Source organism: Struthio camelus, chromosome 16 (assembly GCF_040807025.1).
Source record: "Struthio camelus isolate bStrCam1 chromosome 16, bStrCam1.hap1, whole genome shotgun sequence".
Classification (NCBI taxonomy): domain Eukaryota; kingdom Metazoa; phylum Chordata; class Aves; order Struthioniformes; family Struthionidae; genus Struthio; species Struthio camelus.
In genome coordinates, this window is record NC_090957.1 from 19,013,649 (window position 1) to 19,033,682 (window position 20,034).

A 20,034-nucleotide genomic window follows, 5' to 3' on the forward strand; every position below is an offset into this window, starting at 1 on the left:
ATTTACTTTCATATGAAATTTGGGGAGTTGATTTAAGAGCGCTCACTGTTTCTCCAAGGTATCATATGTCATATGATGCAGCGGTTGCTACGGCAACTACCCTTTTTATATTGAATAGTAAATGGCTATGAAAAAGCCACATAATTTTATGGCTGCTCCCAGGGGATCGCATAACTAATATAAAATCTCTCATTTTAATATATTCTCTGCTTCTTTCTTCCTTCCTTCTATTCTGTGTAAACCCAGAAAGCCTTCGCGCTCCGGAGGGACGCGGTGCCGAGCCGACCGGTCCGCGGGGCCGGGGGGGCGGCGGCGGAGCCACGCAAGCCCCGATGAGTCACTCTCCTCGGCGGAAAAAAAGAGCGCCTTCACCCAAGAGAAATCTGCGACCCAGCCGCGGAGCCCTTCCCTGAAACAAGGGCGAAAAGGGAAAAAGACAAAAAAAATAAAATAAAACAAAACCAAACCCACAAGAGCCCTGCGTCCGCACCGACCCCGGCCCTCGCCAAGGGACGGTCGCGCTGGTCGCGCAGGCCGCCGCCGGGGGTCCGGGGCGGGTGAAGCGGACGGGGCGCTCAGCTGGCCGGGACCCGCCTGCCGGGCACGAAGCTCGGCCGCTCGGTCGGGGCTTCACCCGCTGCTCCCGCTCGGGACGCGCCGGGCGCCCGTAGGGAAAGCGGGAGCGCGAAGGACCCGGAGCGCCCAGGCGGCCCCCCCACGGGCTGCAGAGCCCCCAAAGGGCCTTTCTGCAAGCCGCCACCTCTTCCTCCTTCGGGCCAGCTTCGCACGGCAGGCCGAAAGCCGGCTTCAGGCTCTGCCTCTAAGTTAAAACTTTAAACAAGGACATAAATAAATGGACGTCCCTGCGCTTGACTTGCGGCGACCAGCAGCACGGAGAAGACTTCGCGGAGGAGGCGTAAGCCCCCGTTTACATCCGCCGCCGCAGCACAGGGGACCGCGCAAAGCTTCACGTGCGGCTTTACAGCTTGCTTGTGCACCGGCGTTTGTCCGGTCAGCTGTAACGTGTTGCCCAAAAACGGATGGTTTTTAAAAAAAAAAAAAAAAAAAAAACACTTTGCCTGGATATCCTGTTAGCAGAGGAAAACGCAGCGATGTCCCCTCCCCGCCCCGGCCAAAACCGGCCGCGGTGTCCGAGCCGAGGGCCAGACGAGAGCTTTTCCACGTTTAAAAGCGAGTGAGGAGGAAGCCAGCCGTGGAAAAGCACCATGCCGAGGCCGGAGGACGTCGAGCTGCTCCCCTGCTCGAGCCGCCGGCAGCGAGGCCGGGCCGCGCCGCGCCGGCCCGGAAACTCGCCTGCGAGGAAACGGCCTGGCCGCAAGTCATAAAGCAAACAAATAATAATAATAATAATAATAATAATAATAATAATAATAATAATAATAATAATAATAGTAATAATAATAATAATAATAATAATAAAACCTAAATAAAATTCAGGGGTTTATAAGATTAATAGGACATTAACATAATTAACTCGCTTGAGCGCGCCTGCCAAGCAGGGAGAGGAAAAGGCAAAAATCAGATTAATAGAAAAACAAGAGGGCGACCCCAAGACTAGGCAAAAAAAAAAAAAAAAGAGAGAGTCTTCCAGTGACAATCAAATAAAACCAAGGGAGCAAGTAATAAATACGGGGGAGAACTAATAAAAACTCATCAACGTTAAAAGAGCGAAGCGGGTCAAGAAGAGCGGGAGCGGGGCCTAGGCAGCCACCGCCGCGCGCGGAGGCCCAGGCGCCCCAGCGGGCTCCAGTCAGAAGTCGGCTGGGGAAGGGGCTTGGGCAACGCCGCTGCCTCAGCGTTACCCCTGGGGGCCCTGAAGGACGAGGCTGAGTAACTGAACTCACGCAGCAGCGGAAGGTACTGAAGTGAAGCCTCAGGGGCACCCGCGCCTGCCGTCGCCAACGGGGAGCGCCGGCCCGGCCCCGAGGCCCCGGCCCGGCGGCACCAACAACCGGGGCGGCTTTCGTGGGGTTTTGGTGGGGTTTTTTTTAATTCCTTTCTCCCCCCCCCCCCCCCCCGAATTAAGCACCTGCCCAAACGCGGTCAAGGCGGGAAAAGGGCTGCTGAGGGCCCGGCAGCAGGTCTCGCCCCGGTTGACGCCTGAGGAGAAGGACGGGGCGAGGGGAAGGGCAGGCGAGCCGCCCCGGGGCAGCCGGCAAACAGACCCTGCGGCTTTTTCTGACTGTCGGTTTTTGGCTTTTTTTTAAATTTCATTTTCTTTAGGGAGCGTTCGCCGCTCGCAAGCCGGGGGCAGCGGGACGGGCGCAGGAGGATCGCCTCCCCCGCAGCCGGGGCAGCGGTGCCGCGGGACGAGCGGCGCGGCGGCACGGCCCCGGGGCTGACCAAAAGGCGGGTGGCAAGGGAAAGGTCTTCCCTGCTAAAATCCAGCGCGAAAAGTGCAGTTTTTAAAAAAAAAAAAAAGACAAAAGCCAGGAAAAGCAAACTTTTCCAGTTGCAACAACAGCACCGCGCATCCTGCTTGTTTTATGGCCACGTCGAACATCCTGCACGCTTTACGGTTTACAGTTCGCAGCATAAACAGCAATATATTAAGCTGCACAGCTAGCCAAGGCAAAAAAGCAGGGGTGAAAAAAAAGACACGTGCGAAGCAACCAGGCCGGTACGGCTGCTGAGACCTTAACTTTGGCATCTGCAGGCTTTCTGGGACTTTTTACTAGGCAGCCTTTAATGTAGCGCTTCGCATTTGATTCCTGCAGTGTCTCTTCCCCCTTCAAGAAGAGGGAAGGGAAGCGAGGGGAATCGCCTGTGATTAATACCGCCAGCATTAAACGGGCCCCGATCAGGCTTTGAAGCTCACACATGTTTCATTGGGGTCAATAGGTTGGCGAAGAGGGTCAGTTCCCCGCTTCGCCTGCCGGCTCGGGGCAGCGCCGGGTTATCGCCGTGTCGCGCCGCGAGAGGCGGCCCCGCTGCGCCGCCGCAGCCGCCGCGCTCCCGAGCTCCGCGGCTGCTTTTTGAAGTTCGGCGTTTGCAGAAAAACGACGAACGCAGCAAAAAAAAACCCACCCACCCCCCCCGCCTCCCCCCTCCCGGGCTGTGTAAGAGCCGCGCAGCCGGCGGGGTTATCCCGCCTCCGGACTTAACGCAGTTAACGCCCACGGTGCAGAGTTTTGCTCTCGGGGGGCCACGGGGACAGCTCAGCCGGAGCTCTGCTCTCGGTCATCCGTCGCGGCCTCGTCCGCGACCGCTGGCCCCCGCCGCAGCGCCGGCCCGGCAGGTTAAAAACCACGGTACCGCCACGAAGTGGATTGCCTTACCTGCGGTGCTAGGAGCATCTGAGGTCGCTAAAGCTAAAAAGCATTTCAAAACCCCCATCTTCCCTTTCTGCAGACAGTGAAGTTTGTTTATTTTCACACGCCTCGCAGCTCGGACAGCGCAAACCAGACAGGTCAGTGTTTTTATGTGTATTATACAAAGCGCTCCCTTGCCTGGCAGGCGGCAGGGCCCTCGCTCTAACTCACTACATCCGCTGGGGTAGATAACTGCGCGCTTCCCGCTGCTGCGTTTGCCATACGCATGAATTAAGATTTTCCAAATAAAACCCTCCGTCTTTTATAGGGCTGCTGAAGCCAGCTTGGAAAATAGGGAGTTTATGCAACGTGCTGCGGCGAGCCGCGTGCGCCGCGCGCAGCCGAGGCCGCGCTGCAAACCCGGCGGCGCCGCCTGGAAACGTCCGGGGCGGAAAACAAACACGTCCGGCACCGCGCGCCCGCCTCCAGCAACGCCGCCTGCGCCGCTTCTCTCTTACATGTCCAAAGGGATCGAGGTGGTTGTTGGTGAGCTTCAGCTTCTGGAAGGAGACGAGCTGCCGCATCCAGTGGGCGCCGGTGGCCGGCGAGTCGGGATGGACGTACAGCCGCCCCGGCATGGCCGGCTCTGCCTTCCCCGCCACCATCCTGCAAACACAGCGGGTGCGCTCGCGTCACCGCTCCCTCCCAACGCCTTTTGTCCCCCCCCGCCACCGCCCCGAATCCAGCCCGGCACCCCTGGCCCAGCTCCGCAGTCGGCGCATGCTCCGGCTCCCGGCGAAGCGCCGGCGGCCCCGGCACCGCTCCGGCACGGCCTTCCCCGGGGCGCGGGGCAAACGGTCAAGGAAGTGGTGAAATCGGTGAACTCCCCCTGCCCGTGCGGCGAGTTTCCCCGATTTTCACGGGTAGCAGGTCTAGCTACGATCCGTCGCCTGACGGCGTTGCCGCGTTTTGTCCTCCTCTCATGAAGCACCAATAAAAGCAATATTACCAAAAACAACAGAGACTTTCCAGCAGCTGTAAAATGAGAAGGGGAAACAGCTCTAGGGCTGGCAAAAGCTAAATTAAACAAGAGTTAACGACTATCCACCGTGTAGGACTTAATGGTTCAAACACGAGATGGACTCGGGGTTTGGAGGCCCTCGGCCCGCTCCTCTTCCCAGCGGCGCCCCGGGGCAAGCGCGAGAGGAAAAGGCATTTTTGAAAACTAGAGCAGCTCTAACGTGCAAGTGAATTACTGCCGTTTTATAGGATGGCACCAGGCTTGTTCCCATGAAAATCACTACTAGGTTTTCCATTGCTCGTCTTTTCATCGCTCAGCAGCAGCCAGGCGGGGAAAAGCAGAGCTGGGGAGACCGCTCAGCGCCTTTTGGGGTAAAAATTACAGGAGAAAAAGGAAGCAAAGGCGCTTCCTTGCTATCAAAGACACAGGGAAGGGAAGCAGTATAGGAGGGAAAGAAACTCTGGATGACGAATAATAAATTAAAAGAGAGGAAAAAAAAAAAATCGAAGTTGGATTGGGAACCGGCTGCAGCGGGTTGAGCCGCCGGTTCCTCGTTCTGCTGGATCGCCAGGGCCGGACCAGCGCTCTGAGGAGCCAACCACACGTTTGTACCTCATAGCTGGTCTCTCAAAACAAATATGACGAGCGAAGAAAGGAATTTGGAACCGCTCAGCTCGGACCACAGGATCGTCCAGGCCGGTCGCTGGTACGACGCCGGCTGCGGTTTCCCCCAGCTGCCCCTGCCCGTGGCCCAGTCACCGACAGGTGACCTACAGCATCTCTTCCAAAGCGGCATCTGATCTCAAACGCTTCAGAGATGGAAAATTCACTGCTTCTATTAGCGGCTTTTTCCCACGGTCAATCACCCGGCCTGTTAGCAACTTTCAATTTTAAACGTCTCTGGTTTTTAGCTTCCAGCCATTTGCTCTTGCTGCACCTACTGCTGCTCCGCCGAGGAGTCCCCCAGGACCTTGGCGCTCCCGGCGGGATGGGATTTACCTTCGCAGCGCAGGCAGTACGACCGCAACTTTCGTTTTCTAACAAGGCAAACGCAGAAAAATTTTCTTACCATTTATTGTCACAGAACTTATACCGGTGATCATCAGCTGGGACGATGTCGATCAGCAGGATGTACTTGGTCTTGGGGTTCATCCCGGTTACTTTAACCTTGTAGCTCGGAAACATCCTCCTTATGAAAAGCAAAAGGGTCAACACGTTAGCGAGCGGACCGAAAGAGCGTTCGACCCGGCGGGACGGCGGAGCAGGGCTGCACGCGAGGCCCCGGGGCACCCACGCACCATCGCCGCTTGGCCGCCACCTGCGCCGAGCCGGGGCCGAGCCTCCGCGGGCCCTGCTCTCGCCTCCCCGACCGCCCAGCGCGACCGCTCAACGCTGTCCTAGGCTGCAGCATCCTGCGGCTCCCTGCCGGAAAAGCACGTGCCTGCACCGAAGCCCAAAGGCCTGCGTTTAAAGCGCGCTTGGCTTTGCTGGAGACACGGCCACCTAGCCCAAACGGGGAATTTCACCGAGAATAATATTTTATTAAGGGATGTTTTTATATAATATAACATGAATAAAGAGTATTTGCACTGTTGAAGACTATGCTGCTATACCGCTGCGGCAGCGAAAGCGGTCTGCGCCGGCGTGCGCCGACGGCACGCTCGCACGCGGATAGCCGCGGGCTTCCTCCGCACCACAGACCCCGTCGGGACCGAGGACTGCCAGCATCAGGCACCTTAAATCCTCTGAGCAACTTTTTTCTTGGCTCCGTATTCGCAACCTCCTCCTCATCCAGAGGGGGGGGTGGGGGGGGGAAAAAACCCAACTAAGTCATTTGAGCAAACTGGCTGCCGCAGCCCGGACGCCACTGGCCAAAACAGCCCCGCAAGGCAGCAGCGGGCTGTAAATCCTCCTCTGCACCAGCGGAGGGGCAAAGATGAAAATCTCTCCATCCTGGAGTCACTATAATCACCCTCATTAGCCAGGGGCCAAATCCTGACGTCATTTCCCCATCAGATTTGAAGTCCCTTTAGCCTCCCCGCCTGCCCCCCGCCTTTCCGGAGGGGTTTCTGCGGCGAGCGGCGGGGGCGAGGGCGGCCGGCCGGTCCCCGGGTCCCGGCGCGGGGCGGCGCGGCGGAGACCGCCGATGTCTGCGCCACCATCTTACAACTGCTGGGGGAAACGGCCACAAAATGGGCCCTGTTAGAAATCACTTCAATTGGCTCTTTTAAAAAACGCCCTGCATAAATTCCAGATGTTTGCCATGTAATTAGCGGGGACTAAAAAGGGGTGGTTTGCCAATGTCCGTCTTTGATTTTCATTCATAAACCCTGCGCTCCTCTTAACCTTGCCCTCAGACAGGTAAGCACCTGTATAAATACAGTAGGACATTTCAATTTGCGAATACACAGCCCGATTCACACGTCTGAAAAAATGGCAAAAGGAATCCAACCTGAATGCCAAGGACCTTTTTTTTTTTAATTAGGCCTTAAAATTACTTTTTACCAAAAAAAAAAAAAAAAGAGAGAGAGAGAGAGAGGAGTTTGATTAAAATTGATTAAAACGCAGAAACGCGATGGACACAACCGGACGGTTCCTGAGTCGCACCAGCGGGACGCTCTACAGCCGGCGTTTTTATAACATCTAGCTTCTGAATTTCTTTTTTCCCAATCATTTCATACGCTGCAGTACATCCAAGCTGCTAAAGTAGCTGGACTGATATATTGTAAATGTTAAGTGCTTTTTTAATGGCATTTAAAATTAAGCTTCAGCATATGGAGTTCATATAGCATAGACATGCCTGAGTTTATAATGTTCTTTAGTATAGCCCTCTAAAATAAATACAAAGAGCCAAAGTACTACTATAATATATACAGCCGAAATTCTTTAAGGATAACAAATGGGAACTCGCATCTGATTGAAGGTGTTGCTTAACTTGCAAACCGTTGAGTATCTCGCAGTGGTAGCACTGCGCTCGGCGAGGCAGCAGCCCGGGATACAATGACGTTTGCCAACTCGCCGCATTCTCTTCCAGGAAAACACGGGGTAGATTTTAGTAATTTGGCTGTGCACGGACATTTCATCATTATTATTAGCTGCCGCATTTTGGCCTTTAAAAAAAAAAAATATGCGACTAATGTGCTGTCCAGGGACTTGTCAGTTTAATTTTCTTAATGAAAACATATTTCTCAACCCCTTGGCAGAGGCTCATTTAGCAAATATCTCTTTGCAATACGATACAAACATGGGCAGTGTGTTTCTGGTGAGAAGGCGTGACAAACCGAAGGTCTGGGTCCAAAAAAGTGCAGTCATCGCGTTTCAACTTTAAAAAAAAAAAAAAAAAAAAGAGAGTGAGAGCACCCAATATCATGTCCTGGCTCCTATTAAACATCCCGTTTGAAATAGGGGAGCAGAAAAAGCAAGCGCAGCCACCCGGCGGCGTGAGACCAGTGGGCTACAGTGGGCCTATACAGCTCACTGGTGAGCCCTGGGAAGGGGCCAAAAATCTGCCTGCTCGCCCAAATTTACTACAGGTCAATGGAGCTACTCACAGCGAGCGGCTCTACGTTCAGTAGTAACTTTGCATAAGCGGCCCCTCTGCCAAACCTCTGCAGGCAGAAATCCTCTTGCGGATGGGCGTTCTCAATAGAGAAAGAAGTGGTATTCTCGCGCTCGCGCGCTCGCTCGCTCGCTCTCCCCCTTTTTTTTTTTTTTTTTTTGGCATCGGCCACATTTCCCTGACAATAGCTCGCTTCAGCCTCTATCGCTCACGGCGCCGAAAACGCCGAGGAGCGCTCCGGCCTATATGAAAAAAACTTGCCGACGCCTTTGCAACCCCTGGCAAAGCTGGGCCAGGGTTTTCCAGGCGGGCGGACGGGTACCCGGTTCTCCGACGTGCCTCCCGCGAGGCCGGCGGCGCTCCTGCGCTGCGGGGGGGGAGCGCTGGGGCCGGGCCACCGCAGCCCCTGCCCAGTCCAGCGGCCCTTTTGCCCCCCGCTGCCCCGGGGGACAATCCGGAGCAGGACAAAAATAACCCGGGGAAGGGGTACGTGGTCCCCCCCACCACCACCACCCTTCCAGCACGTGCGTCCCGCGCAGGGAAGGCGGCGGCGGGCCCGAGGCACGGCAGGCATCGGCCCCGGGAAGCAGCCCCTTGGCCCCCGAAACGGCCGCCGGGGCAGGAAGGGAAGCCGGGATGCTCCCGGCGGGAACGGCCGCGGAGCAGCTCGGGCCCAGGCGGACGCCTCCCGCCGCCGCCGACCTCCTTTCTTCCCCCTTTAACGCTCTTTTTTTTCCCCAACGGCGCAAGGAGGCCTGAGTCCAACCCGCTGGGGGCGAGGGCGTCCCCTGCCCCTGTCCCGGCACCGGGGCGCTTCACGCGCCCTCCCGGAGAGCCTCTTCTCCCGCGACACGGGCAGCAGACGCCAACTCGGAAACGGTCAGAGCCCCTCGCCCGCCCCACGCGGGCCCACGCGCACTTCTTAGCGCCGCCTCCACGGCTCTTCTCCTGCACCCCTCCAAAACCGAGCAGACCGAGACCTAGCCCGCGCCCGACTCCCGCGCAAGGCACGCGTCGGCAAGAGCGCCCAAACGCCCCCGGGGTCTGGCGCCCGCTGGCCGGGGCGCAGCCCGCCGCCGCCGGGACGAGGAGGCCTCGGGGGGCCGCCTGGGCGCAGGCGCTGGCAGCGCGACCCGGGGCAGCCCCGGCTGAGCCCTTCCCTGCAGCTCTGCCCAGGCGAAAACGTAACAAAACCAGTAAAAGCCAGGAAAATAAACAAGCAGCCCAATTCTGTAGCCCTCCCAAGCTTCAAAGATGATGTGCTAGTGAATTATTTGTTCTGATAGTGAAGCAGTCACTGCTTAGCTAAGTTTATGCTAGGCGCATTTTATCTCTCCATGATATTCACAAACTGTTTTAAAATGAACTGTTAGAATAAGCATCTCTTGTTTATTTATTTATTCTACGACTACCCAATCGCCTTAACCATGGAGCAGTTACTGACACAGAGCCAAAGCTTCTATTACGTTCAAACAAAGTTTAATTAATGTGTAATTGGCTGGTTGGATTTGCAACAGAGCGATAAGCGGGAATGCATTGCTTTCATTTAAGGCACGAGTTCCCAGCCTTTCGGGCTCCCCGGGCCCGGCCACTTTGGGCATCTTCCCCAGCTCCTTGTGGCTGAGTCCCCACAGGAGCAAGTTCGGTTGGACACTGGAGAGACGAGCAACGGCAGCGGCCCCTGGTCCACTCAAGTCTTACTGTAGGTGGCGGACAGGAACGGAAACGTCGAAAGCACCCGAGCTGAAGGAAGCACTGGAAATGGTCGTCTAAGCGCAGGGTGTCCCGTGCCACATCCCTCGCTCAGACACAAACGCCATTTCTGGCGCGCCTCGTTACGCCCGAGGTAGGAAGGGGGACATGGCGAGCAAGGAGGTGGCGGGAAACTTCACCTTGGGTCTCCTTCGGGAAACCCGCCTGGGAGCCAGACACCGCGGTCCCAGAGGAGCCGTGAGCCCACCTCTTCCTCCAAGGATGGGGTCGGTGCTGCCCGACGTCCGCGGGAGTCTGGGGATTCGCCCTAGCCGCGTCGCGGTGCTGGACGGGGGCTTGGTGACCCCCGAGCATTTCACGCTGCCCTTTGCGAGGGTAAAAACGTCCTGCGGCACTTCAGCAGGTCGGAAGCTGCAGTCCTATTTTCCAAAGGAGTTTCAGTAAGACAAGGATTTCCAAAAACAGCCGGTGACTTTACAATCCTCAGTCTTGGGATGGCCAAGTAAAGGTACCTTGAAGGCACCAGATTTTTGGGAACTCCTGCACAGTGCTCTCTGAAAAGGCGATGTTTATAGCACGTCAAGTTGTGAAAGGATTGGGGAGGGAAAAAAAAAAATCAAAGTATTTGAAAACCTTGCCTAAAAAGCCCTACGTTGGCTGCAAGACCAACTCCTCAAAAGCGGCTGGGCATGTAAAGACGCATCCAGTGATGTTTTCGAGGTACCGAGCCAGATTACACACCTAAATCCCCAATAAGGAACAATCTGGCCCCAAATTCTGCTCGAAAATTGGCCATGCCGGCTTACAAACGTTATTCCTTGTCTTCATTGTTTAGGAGAGAGGAATGGTGGGCAGAGACTTCAAGAACCGCATTTTCATTTTGATGACCCTTCTTATTTTTTCTAATTTCCCTTCTTCTGACAAATATTTCTTCCATTGACTTAACGCATCTTTAAAAAGAATATTCTCCGGGGCAGATTAAAACAAATTTGGGGATGTCAGCTGTTTCTTTTAGCTTTTTAAATGGCATTTCCTTTTTGATAGATTCTTGCTTTCAGAAAATACTTTAAAGAGATCAAAGAGCTTTCCAACACGGTCCCATTTTCCCAGTGTATTCTAACCCTCCAGTCCCTTATTTCTCTTATCACCCGCGCCACTCCGCTATGACGCTCTGTATACAGAGTAAGAGCAGTTAACTTTGAAGTGCTGGATTAGCCCATGCCAGATCCTTGCCTCAGAATAACAAACAATACAGGTTCAACAGGAGTTCTCATCAGTAGTTCATTTTTCAGCCCCAAATTCACTGTCACTAACACAAGCAACATTGAACTCTCAGTCTATGGCCAGATAGGGGAGATTTATCTGGTGGCAGGACCATGACCTAGTGATGAGAAGGTCAGACAGTTAGGGAATTTTTATATTTTGGAATGAGGAGGTTTGGGTTTTTTTTTTTTTTTTCTGGCTAGCACATCTGATTTTTAAATAAAACATTGTTTCTCACATACTTGAGAACTTGGTTAACTGCAGGGCTGCTTTCATGGTCCAGAAACATTTCCTCTCTTTGCCCCCCAGTAACTCAAGGCGCGGGCAGGCCCCTCGCAGGGGGACGCGTCTCCGGTGGTTTTGTTTTCCCACCGCCGAAGCGCGGCAGACAAAGTCCGAGCGAGCCAGAGGACGGCAGAAGTAGAGGTAGCCAAGGCCAGAGCGCGAAGGGGTCCTACGGGGACACCGCAGAGCCCGCGGGCCGCGCCGGCCGGAGGACGATGGACATCTTGCCCTTGAGCAAACCGGTCCCCGAAGCCCGCTGGGGCAGCCCTCGCTCCCGCCTGCCGCCAGGTGAGCGGCGAAGGCTTCGGAAACACGCTTAACTGCTAACAGCCCAAATCTGTTGACCAACCTAAAGCCACGATCGCTGTTTGAAGACAGAAGCGTTTTTTTTTTTAAAAAAAAAGGGCACCATATCCCTGCCTCGCTCGGCGAGCACGGGCTCTGCCTTCCTTGCCAACGCCGTTGACATCTTCAGCAACGCGGCGGCCAAGAGCCGTCAGCGTTTGCTCCCGCTCCTGCGCTGAACGCAGCACTTCGCCCTAACAGGGTAATTCCAGGACCCTGAGTTTAGGACGAAGCAGATCAAACATTCCTTAAATATCTACTTTATTTCCAAGTTTTAAATTGAGGGCTCACATTCCACTGCTGATCTAGGATATTAAATAGGTGGGTTTGCTTTCGGATCAAAACCCTTTACAAGAGATTTTTGTAACTGCCTCAAAAGATTTTGGACAAATATTTCCCTTTAATTGTAATGAGAACTGGGCATCCATATGCCCTACAGAGCCATGGAAAATGTAACTTTTAAAGGATTATTCACAGAAGAAAGCTGCACCAGCTTAGCCAAAGCGTTTATATTTCTTCAAACCCTGATGTCCTAAGAACTAGTTTTATTTTGGTTTACTAAAGTTGATTGGTAACAGACTTCTTAAAACTGAAATAAACCACTTTTAAAATGAAACTTGAACATCTAAAGGGGGGGGGGTGCGTCTTTTCCACACATGCAAGCTGCTTTATTGACTTTTTTTTGTGCAATATTTTCCTACGTATGCTTCTTAAAACCTGCTACCCTACAGAGCGAGGCCACCTTCGTACCCCTGCGCATCCTGTATTACAGTCAAAACCGAGCTGCGGCGTCCCAAACCCACTGCTGACACTACTAGGACGGTTGTGCTACTTTAGAGGAACTATATATTGTTTTCTTGCAGTAACTGCCATGGAAAGGTGTCCAGACATCCTGTGAACTGATATTTCTTATCGATCAGCCATAAGCTACATCACATTGTTCGCCCCTGGAAACGGTCTGGACAGAAAGCGCGTGCTCCAAGACTGGCACCTTCGGAAAACTAGAGAACGGGCTAGATCTAAATAAAGAACAACAGAATAAAAAGAAATCCTGAGCCAAGACGACTACGAAGATGAATATTAACATCCTGCGGAAATCAGATTTGGAAGATGGGATCTAACAAAGAATTGAGAGACAAAGTGGGTTTTGCCAGAAGGCTCACTTAAAAAAAATAAATTACATATATATATATATATATATATATACACACACACATATATATATATATATAAAGATCATTCAGTTAAATAGCACCACGTAAGAGCAAGAAGACAAAACTGGCAAGAAAGGCTTGTAACGAAGTATCTCAACTGCTTTCTGCTTTACCCTTCCATATACAACTTCGTCACAACAGAACGCCCAAAAGGCAAAAGCCGAGGAGCGCGCCGGGGCAGGACGGGCGGCCCCGCAGCGCGCGCGCGCGGGGGTCCAGCGCTGCGCAGCGAGGCGGGCGGCAGAGGCAACGTACGCATCAGACGTGCGGCTTCAGCGCCATCTCCTAATATACTGGGTCCCCTTTATCATCACCCACGTTTATGAATTTAGCAGGACCTCACGGTTTGGAAAATGCCCTTATTGCAATCGGGTTTTTTTTTTTTTAATTAAAATCTTACATATATATATATATGTGTGTGTGTGTGTGTGTGTGTGTGTGTGTGTTTATACTTATACATTTTATATATTTATACATAGGCATGCAATGCACAGCTAGATGCAAACGCCAGGTTAATTAGCGCTTCCCAGCAAGACCAGGCGGACGCGCTGCGAGCGCCCGGGGGGAGCCGCTGCCGCCGCGTCCTCCTCCTCGTCGGGGCTCGCTGCAACGAGCGGCTCGCGCGCCTGCACCGCCAGTCGGGTAAAACAACCGGCTTTCACACGTGAACGGCGGCAGCCTCCGAGCCCCTCCGCCGCCAGAAAAGTCTGCTTCGGAAAACGCTGGTTCTGAATTGTCAACACTTACAGAAATCGCAGAAGGGTAGTTTTAGTCCAGCTTTCCCTCAGTTTCAGGCAAGCCGGCACACTCGTGTACCCTCGACTCTGGGCAACAGCTAATTTTTGCATTACATTTAATTCAGCCCTTAAAAACAAATAATAGAAAATCCTCTTGGGTACAAATTCGTAATTAGAGCAAACCTCAAACAGGAGGAACAAGACAGAGATGCTGATTTATGTACCGCAACGTCCCATCCTCTGGATACGGCAACGTGCAGTATTTTATGTATGAAGGAGGCGAGCGGTTTTATGCAAAGTTCAGGGAACTCTGCTAACATAAACTTTTTATCTTTTGATGATCCTTTTAATATAAAATAATCTCTTTTTTTTTCCCCTCCCACAATGAAGCAGTCAAACATTAAAAAGATAGCGAGCGCATTTTAAAGATGTTTCCACTTTATAAATCAAGCTTTCTTGGCAACAACATGATTTCTATTTCAATGCTGAGCTTGCTGCGTTCTCCTAATGTCTCCTACAGATCAGTCCTAAGAGGGAGTAATAATCCCCCAAAGTAATTCTCAGCCCTAAATTCTCGATAATTTATAGTTGCCTCGTTCTGTGGAGCTCTACAAAGAATGAAACAAATGACTCCCTCTCTCCCCCCCCAGCAAGTTATCAATATTTGCCTTGTTTATACAAAAAGACTATTTTACACCATTGCCATGGAATTAACGCTTCCGCTGAGCTTTACATTTCCTCTCCACTGAGTGAACTTGTCATTAAAGTCACTTTTTTGGTTTGAAATTTAAAAATCAGGCTTCTATTCCTTTTCGTTTGTGCCCCTTGAGGTCAGACAGACCGACATTTAAGTGATTTCAACAAACTGCATTCAGGGGCATCTCTGTGCCTGCTGGGAGGGGGATTAAAGTCCCTAATTAGTGCCTGCAATTAGCCGTTTTCCTCCCCCCCACCCCCCAATGCTAAACGCAAGTACACACAAACCTCCATTAACCATCATTTTTTTAATTGGGTCAAGGGGAGGTTTATTATTGCTACTATTATTTAAATGGCTGGGGCGAAATAAAATCCGTAGTAAGTAATAATTTTCATTTCATAATTTGCATTATGATTAACTGCATATTTACACTTTTGGGCTGATCTGTCTAGACCCGACAGCAAGGGGCTTAGCGGGGCGCTGTTACGAACGCCGAGCCGTAATCGATCTCATCTTCGCAGGAGTTAAGTTGGTCGATTATCCTGCTGTTCTCATGCTAATTATTTTGTGCATTTTTACTTTCTGCTGCCGGCGGCCGGGCTGCAGCGGGACAGAGCCCGGACGCCCCGGCGGCCGCTCGGGGCTGCGTCGCTTCGGGAAGCGGCAGCATCCTCTCCGGCGCGGCGCTGCGCAGCCAGCGTCTCCCGCGCTGCCTAGTCTCTGGGCTCACTGCTCACCCCGGCAAAACTGAAGTGACTATTTTGTTTCATGTTATTCACCAGCATTTCAGCCTCAGGGTCTTTTTTTTTTTTTTTTTTTTTGCTATTACACATTAAAAATGCTCTGCTAACTCCACGGCACTGCGCTAATTTTCACCAACAGAGAATTTGGCTTGATAACTTGAACAGAAAGTTTTGTGCATCTCGGGGTCACCCCCATCCGTTCTGCTCCCTCTGTGCAATTATGGGAGGCGGACATGACTACGCCATTCGCTTCGTTAGGCAAAAAATGTGGGATTGAGCCCTATACATATGGATTTGCTTAAACAATCCACATTAAGACCTACAAAGAGATAACATGCACATTTGGGATGCTTAGGGTCTAGAATTGGGTAAAGATATTACATGTCCCGCACAGACACACTCAGATACTATAAATTAAGGGTAAAATATTTGAGGTCTTGATCCTCCAGTCTTAACTGACTTAGGTAGCAGACCCATCACAACGAATCTGGCTCCTCACACCAGCAGAGGCTGCAGAACAAGCCCTAAGGTTTGATATGCCAAAATACAGCGCGACGAGGACAGAGTTACCTGCGCGACCGCCTCGCAAATAGGCCAAACATCAAACAAATCAAACGGCACCGGGACGTAAACCTCCTCTCCGGAGGAACTAAGGGAATATCTCGGTTATTAGACTGAAGGTTTACTGCACTGTCCAACCGCTGCCAGCCCGCGTGGAGCAGCACTTCGGGAGGAAAAGAGACGGGAACCTTTAATCCCTCCAAGCCCGCAGGGTCCCGCTTGCCCCATGCAGCTGGCGAGGTTGGGGCTGGGGTCTCCCAGCCGGAGCAGCACGCAGGGCACCGCGCTGCTGCTCCGATCCCCGGCGGGGAGGATGGAAAACCCCCGGCTGCCATGCACGAAGAAGCAGGGAGCACGGCGAAAAAGCTACAGATATATGGATATGGTTTTTTGGGTTCCCCCCCCCCTCCCCGATTGCTTCCCGTTATTTCAGGTATCCTCCTCCACAGCTCTCTGGCATACTTGGGTGTAAAATGAGCAATCACAGGGCAGGGCGGAACAGAACAGCTGCGTCAGAATTAAATGAATTTTCATACTTAATTCTGGCAATTATTGTTTTCCAGCAGCGGTGATGCAAGCCACTGCCGCGGGAGCCTAGGACAGATGTTTCAGTGCCCGCAGCCGGCGCTGGCTATTTTTGTGGGGAACAGCCTGACTTGCGCGCTGGGGACTTTCAGCTGTTTACAGGTTAATTTTGCTCCACCTGAACAGCGCAGAGTGGAAAGGGAGGTCTGAGCGGATCCAGGGACCGACTCCCGCCGAGCCGCAGCTCTCCCGCGAGCTGCCGGGCTCCCTGCCGCCGCAGCCCGGGGCTGCAAGCTGGGGGCATTCAGCCTTAGTAAAAATTTTGTTTGCTTCCAAGGGAAGGCATAACTTTTTCACATCTAACAGTCCAAAAAGCAACGCCTCTAGCTCTTACAGATTCGTGATTAAATGCATATTCTAAGCCTTCACATTGCTAAAACTTTGGCTCAAAGTACCCCAGCACGGGTCTTACTGCACTGTGCAGTGCAGCGGGTGGAGGGGGGGAACTCGCTCTTGAAAAAATTATCAAAGTGGAGCCACTATAATGCTAACGGCTTAAAAAAACAAATACTAAAATGAAGCATTACGAAAGAGAATTGAGACTAAATCTTTCAGACTGTGAAATATCGTCCATGTCTTTCTTGAATCCATAATCTCATTGCTGCCACATTCAAAAAGTCAAACACCCGCTCGCTTTACACTGCCAAACGAGCTCACCGAAATTTGCAATCAAAAGAATAATTTTTAAAACACTACTCATTGCAACAACTCTGCATTACTTAGAAACTCTGCATTATTTAGGTTCGACTCAGGGCAAACAGGAACATTTCATATAGATCAGAAGAAACACCCGTCCGTGGTGTATTTTCACTAACCTGCCTGCTTTGGTTATTATCATTTCAGTGCCGGCCTCATGAAATTTCTTCCATAGCTCTTTCTCGTGGAGATAGACTTTGATATTTTCTATTGTCTGGGGGAGAAAAAAAACCAGAAATAATGAATAAGCAACAAATGAATAACCAAAAAAAAAAAATAGAAGGGCCAGAAACCGCACGACCCGCACCAAAACTGCCCTGCCCTCTGCCAAAAACGAGCGCGACAAACCGCGCCCGGCTCAGGCGCGGAGTCACGTCCAGGCGGGCGGCGGCGGCCGCCGGGACCGCTCGCGGGCAGCGACGGCAGAGGGGAGTTCGCTGCTCTCCGCAAAAAACACCGGCCGGGGAGCGAAAACGCCGCGATGGCCCGAGCCACTCGGCGGTTTATTTTGGGGGAGGGGGGGAAAGGAGGGGGAATTATACAAAACGCCGCCGGGCCGGATCCTGCCCGCGAGGAGCGGCCGCGGCTCTCCGCGCCCGCGCAGCCTCCGCGCTCGGGAGGGCTCGTTACTGAATTACCGCACCCGACGGCGGGGCGCGGTGCAGAAGTGTTTTGCAGGGGGAAAAAAAAATTAAAAAATCCGGCAAATTCCTTGCAGTTCCCTCCCCGGCTCGTAGCCGAAGAAGATGCGCGGCTGGCGGCGTAAGAAAGAAGAAAACGGGGGTCGGAGAGAAATGGGGGGGGGAAAGAGGGGGATTGGAGGGAGCGGGCCGGCGGGGCAGCCCCGCCACGACGGCGGCGGCAGCCGGTGCGCGGCCCGCGGGGCGGGTGGGGCGGTGCGGTGCGCGGCGCTGCGCAGGGGCGGCTGCGCGGCGCGTACCTGCTCGGGGTCGGGGCCTTGCGGGCTGCTGAGCGGCGTGCTGCTCACGCCGGCTACGCCGAGGACGGGGGAGCCCGCGGCGGAGTCGGCATGGCCGGGAGCCGGGGCCGCTGGAAACCCTTCCTCGGTTTCAGCCAGGCTTTTCTCCTGGAGCATTTCCTTCGGGGGCAGAGAGGTGCGCGGTTAGCTCGGAGCCGCGGGGGCCCCGTCCAGCCCGCCCCCGCCCCGGGCGCCTCCACCTGCCCGGCCGGGCCCTGCCGGCCCAGCCGTCCTTCCTCCGGCAGCGGCCCCAGCGCCTGCGGGCGAGCAGACTTGGGGGGGGGGGGGGACACGCTTCGGCCCCGGGGGCAACCCGCTGAGGCCCGAGAGACCCCGGCCGGGCCCGTCCTGCCCTCCCTCCTGGGGAGCCGCCAAGACGCGGCTGCGCTCGCTGAGGCCGGGGCAGCTCATCTCAGGTGTGACCCGCAGCCTCCGCAGGTCCGATGCTTCCTCCTTCCTCCCCCCTCCCTCCCTCCACCCCCGCGATTTTCCAGCCGCCGATGCGGGGCCGGTACCTGTCGGAGAGGGCGGCCCGGCCCGGCCCGGCCCCTGCTGGGTCGCTCTGCCCCGGCCCGGCCCGGCCCGTCGGGTGGGCGCAGCGCCGCGGCCCCGCGACGGCTCCCGGGCAGCTCGGAGCCCCGGGGCCGCTGGCCGGGGCTCTGGCCGCGGGGGGAGCGCTGCGGCGGAGCCGTCCTGCGTAAACACGCGGAGTGCAAGGCTCCGAGATAAAAGGGCCCCTCTTAAACTTGGACGGAGACTGGGAAAAGCCAATAAAGATAAGGCCTGACAGCTCCGCCGGGGCTGCCGCGCATCAACCCCGACTTTTACTGCGCGGAGGGACGTGGCCGCCCGCCCCGCTGCCTGCCCGACGGCTGGGCTCCGCGGGCGCGCAGCGGGGCGGCCCGCAGGACGCGGCGGGGGCTCTACCCACGGGGGACACGAGGGAAACCCGCGGGAGGGGCACCCCCGACGGGCCCCCCCCCCCCGCCCCGCGCCGGCTCCGGGGCTGCCCGTGCGCGGAGCAGCCGGGGCAGAGCTCGGCCGACAGCGCTCCCCGCACAGGCCGAGAGCCGGCGCAGCTAGACGTGCGGTACATACACACTACACGCGCGGTGCGCGCCCCGCGGAGCGCAGCGCGCAGCCCGGCCCGGCCCCGCGAGGGCACCGCCGGTTTCGCTCGCAGCCCCGCTCGGGGGGGGGGGACGGGACGGGACGGGACGGGACGGGACGGCGTTTGCGCCCCCCCAGCCCGGGCTCCGCAGCGGCTGCGGCCCGGCCGAGGAGCGGAGTTTTCCGCGGCAGCGCGGGGCAGGGCGCAGGTGGGAACCGCCGCCTCCGGCGACCCCCGAGGGCTCCCGCCCGCCTGCCGCGGCCCGGGGGCGGCCGGGCAGGGCCCGACGAGCCGGGCGGCGGCGGCGGCAGCGGCGGCAGCAGCAGCAGCAGCAGCAGCAGCAGCAGCAGCAGCAGCAGCAGCAGCAGCAGCAGCAGCAGCAGCAGGGCCCGGCCCGGGGCGCCGGCACGCTCGGGGGAGCCCGGGCTCAGCCCGGCGGCCGGGCCGACGGAGGAGCGGCCTCGCTGGGTCCCCCCCCGGGGCAGGCCGGGCTGCCCGCCGGGGCCGGCCAGGCTGCAGGGCTCTGCCCGGGGCACCGGCGCTACTTGCCCCGGGGGCGGCCGGGCCGCGCTCCCCCCCGTCCCCGCGGGCACTTACACTGCTGGCCGGGGGGCAGGAGGCGCAGCTGGGGGCTCGGCGCTTCGCCTCGGCGCGGCGGCGGCGGCTGCGGCATTAACGGCGGCGGCGGAGCGCTCGGGGCCGGCGCGGCTCAGCGGCCCGGCAGCCCGATGGCAGCGGCGGGCGGGACGTCCCCCATCGCACCGATTCACTTTCCCTTGATCTCCTCGAAAAATGTTCCATAAAGATCCAGTTTGGGGCCTTTCGACTCCCTCCCTCTTTGTCTCACCCCCCCCCTCCTCCCTTTTTCCTTCCCCTCCTGTTGCTGACGTTGCCGCTGTCAATCAAGTCCCCAAAGACCAGCTCTGGCCCGCTCCCGCAGCCGCCCCGGGCGCCCGCCCCGGCCCCGCGCCCTCCCCGCCGCCCCCGCCCCGCCGGGGCGAGCCCGCACGCCCCGGCCCCGCCGCCCGGCCCGGCCGCCCGCCGCCGCCAGGCCCGGCCAGGCCTTGCCCTCGCTCCTCGGGCCTGTTTGGCACGGCCAGGAGCCGGCGGGGCGGGGGGGGGAGGCGGAAGGGGGCAGCCAGCCCCGCCGCCCCCTCCAGGCCCCGGCGCTCGCCGTCCGCTTGCGGGCTCGGCCAGCCCAGCGGCCCCGCAGCAGCCAGGCCGGGCTAGGCCAGGCCCGGCCCGGCCCGGCG

The 20,034-nt window shown here is 56.0% G+C and overlaps 1 protein-coding gene across 1 annotated transcript in view; it reads right to left on the reverse strand.

Annotated features, from left to right (window-relative positions):
• Positions 1 to 19,663, reverse strand: part of TBX4 (T-box transcription factor 4) — a 28,371-nt gene extending 8,708 nt beyond the window's left edge. Inside the window, exons 1-5 of the mRNA XM_068910220.1 lie at positions 19,379 to 19,663; positions 17,632 to 17,790; positions 16,811 to 16,905; positions 5,363 to 5,482; positions 3,791 to 3,938 (exon numbers count right to left, since the gene is read on the reverse strand). Coding sequence (XP_068766321.1) covers positions 3,791 to 3,938; positions 5,363 to 5,482; positions 16,811 to 16,905; positions 17,632 to 17,787 — 519 coding nt within the window. The 5' untranslated portion in view covers positions 17,788 to 17,790; positions 19,379 to 19,663. The remainder of the gene's footprint in view (positions 1 to 3,790; positions 3,939 to 5,362; positions 5,483 to 16,810; positions 16,906 to 17,631; positions 17,791 to 19,378) is intronic.
• Between the last annotated feature and the right edge of the window lie 371 nt (positions 19,664 to 20,034).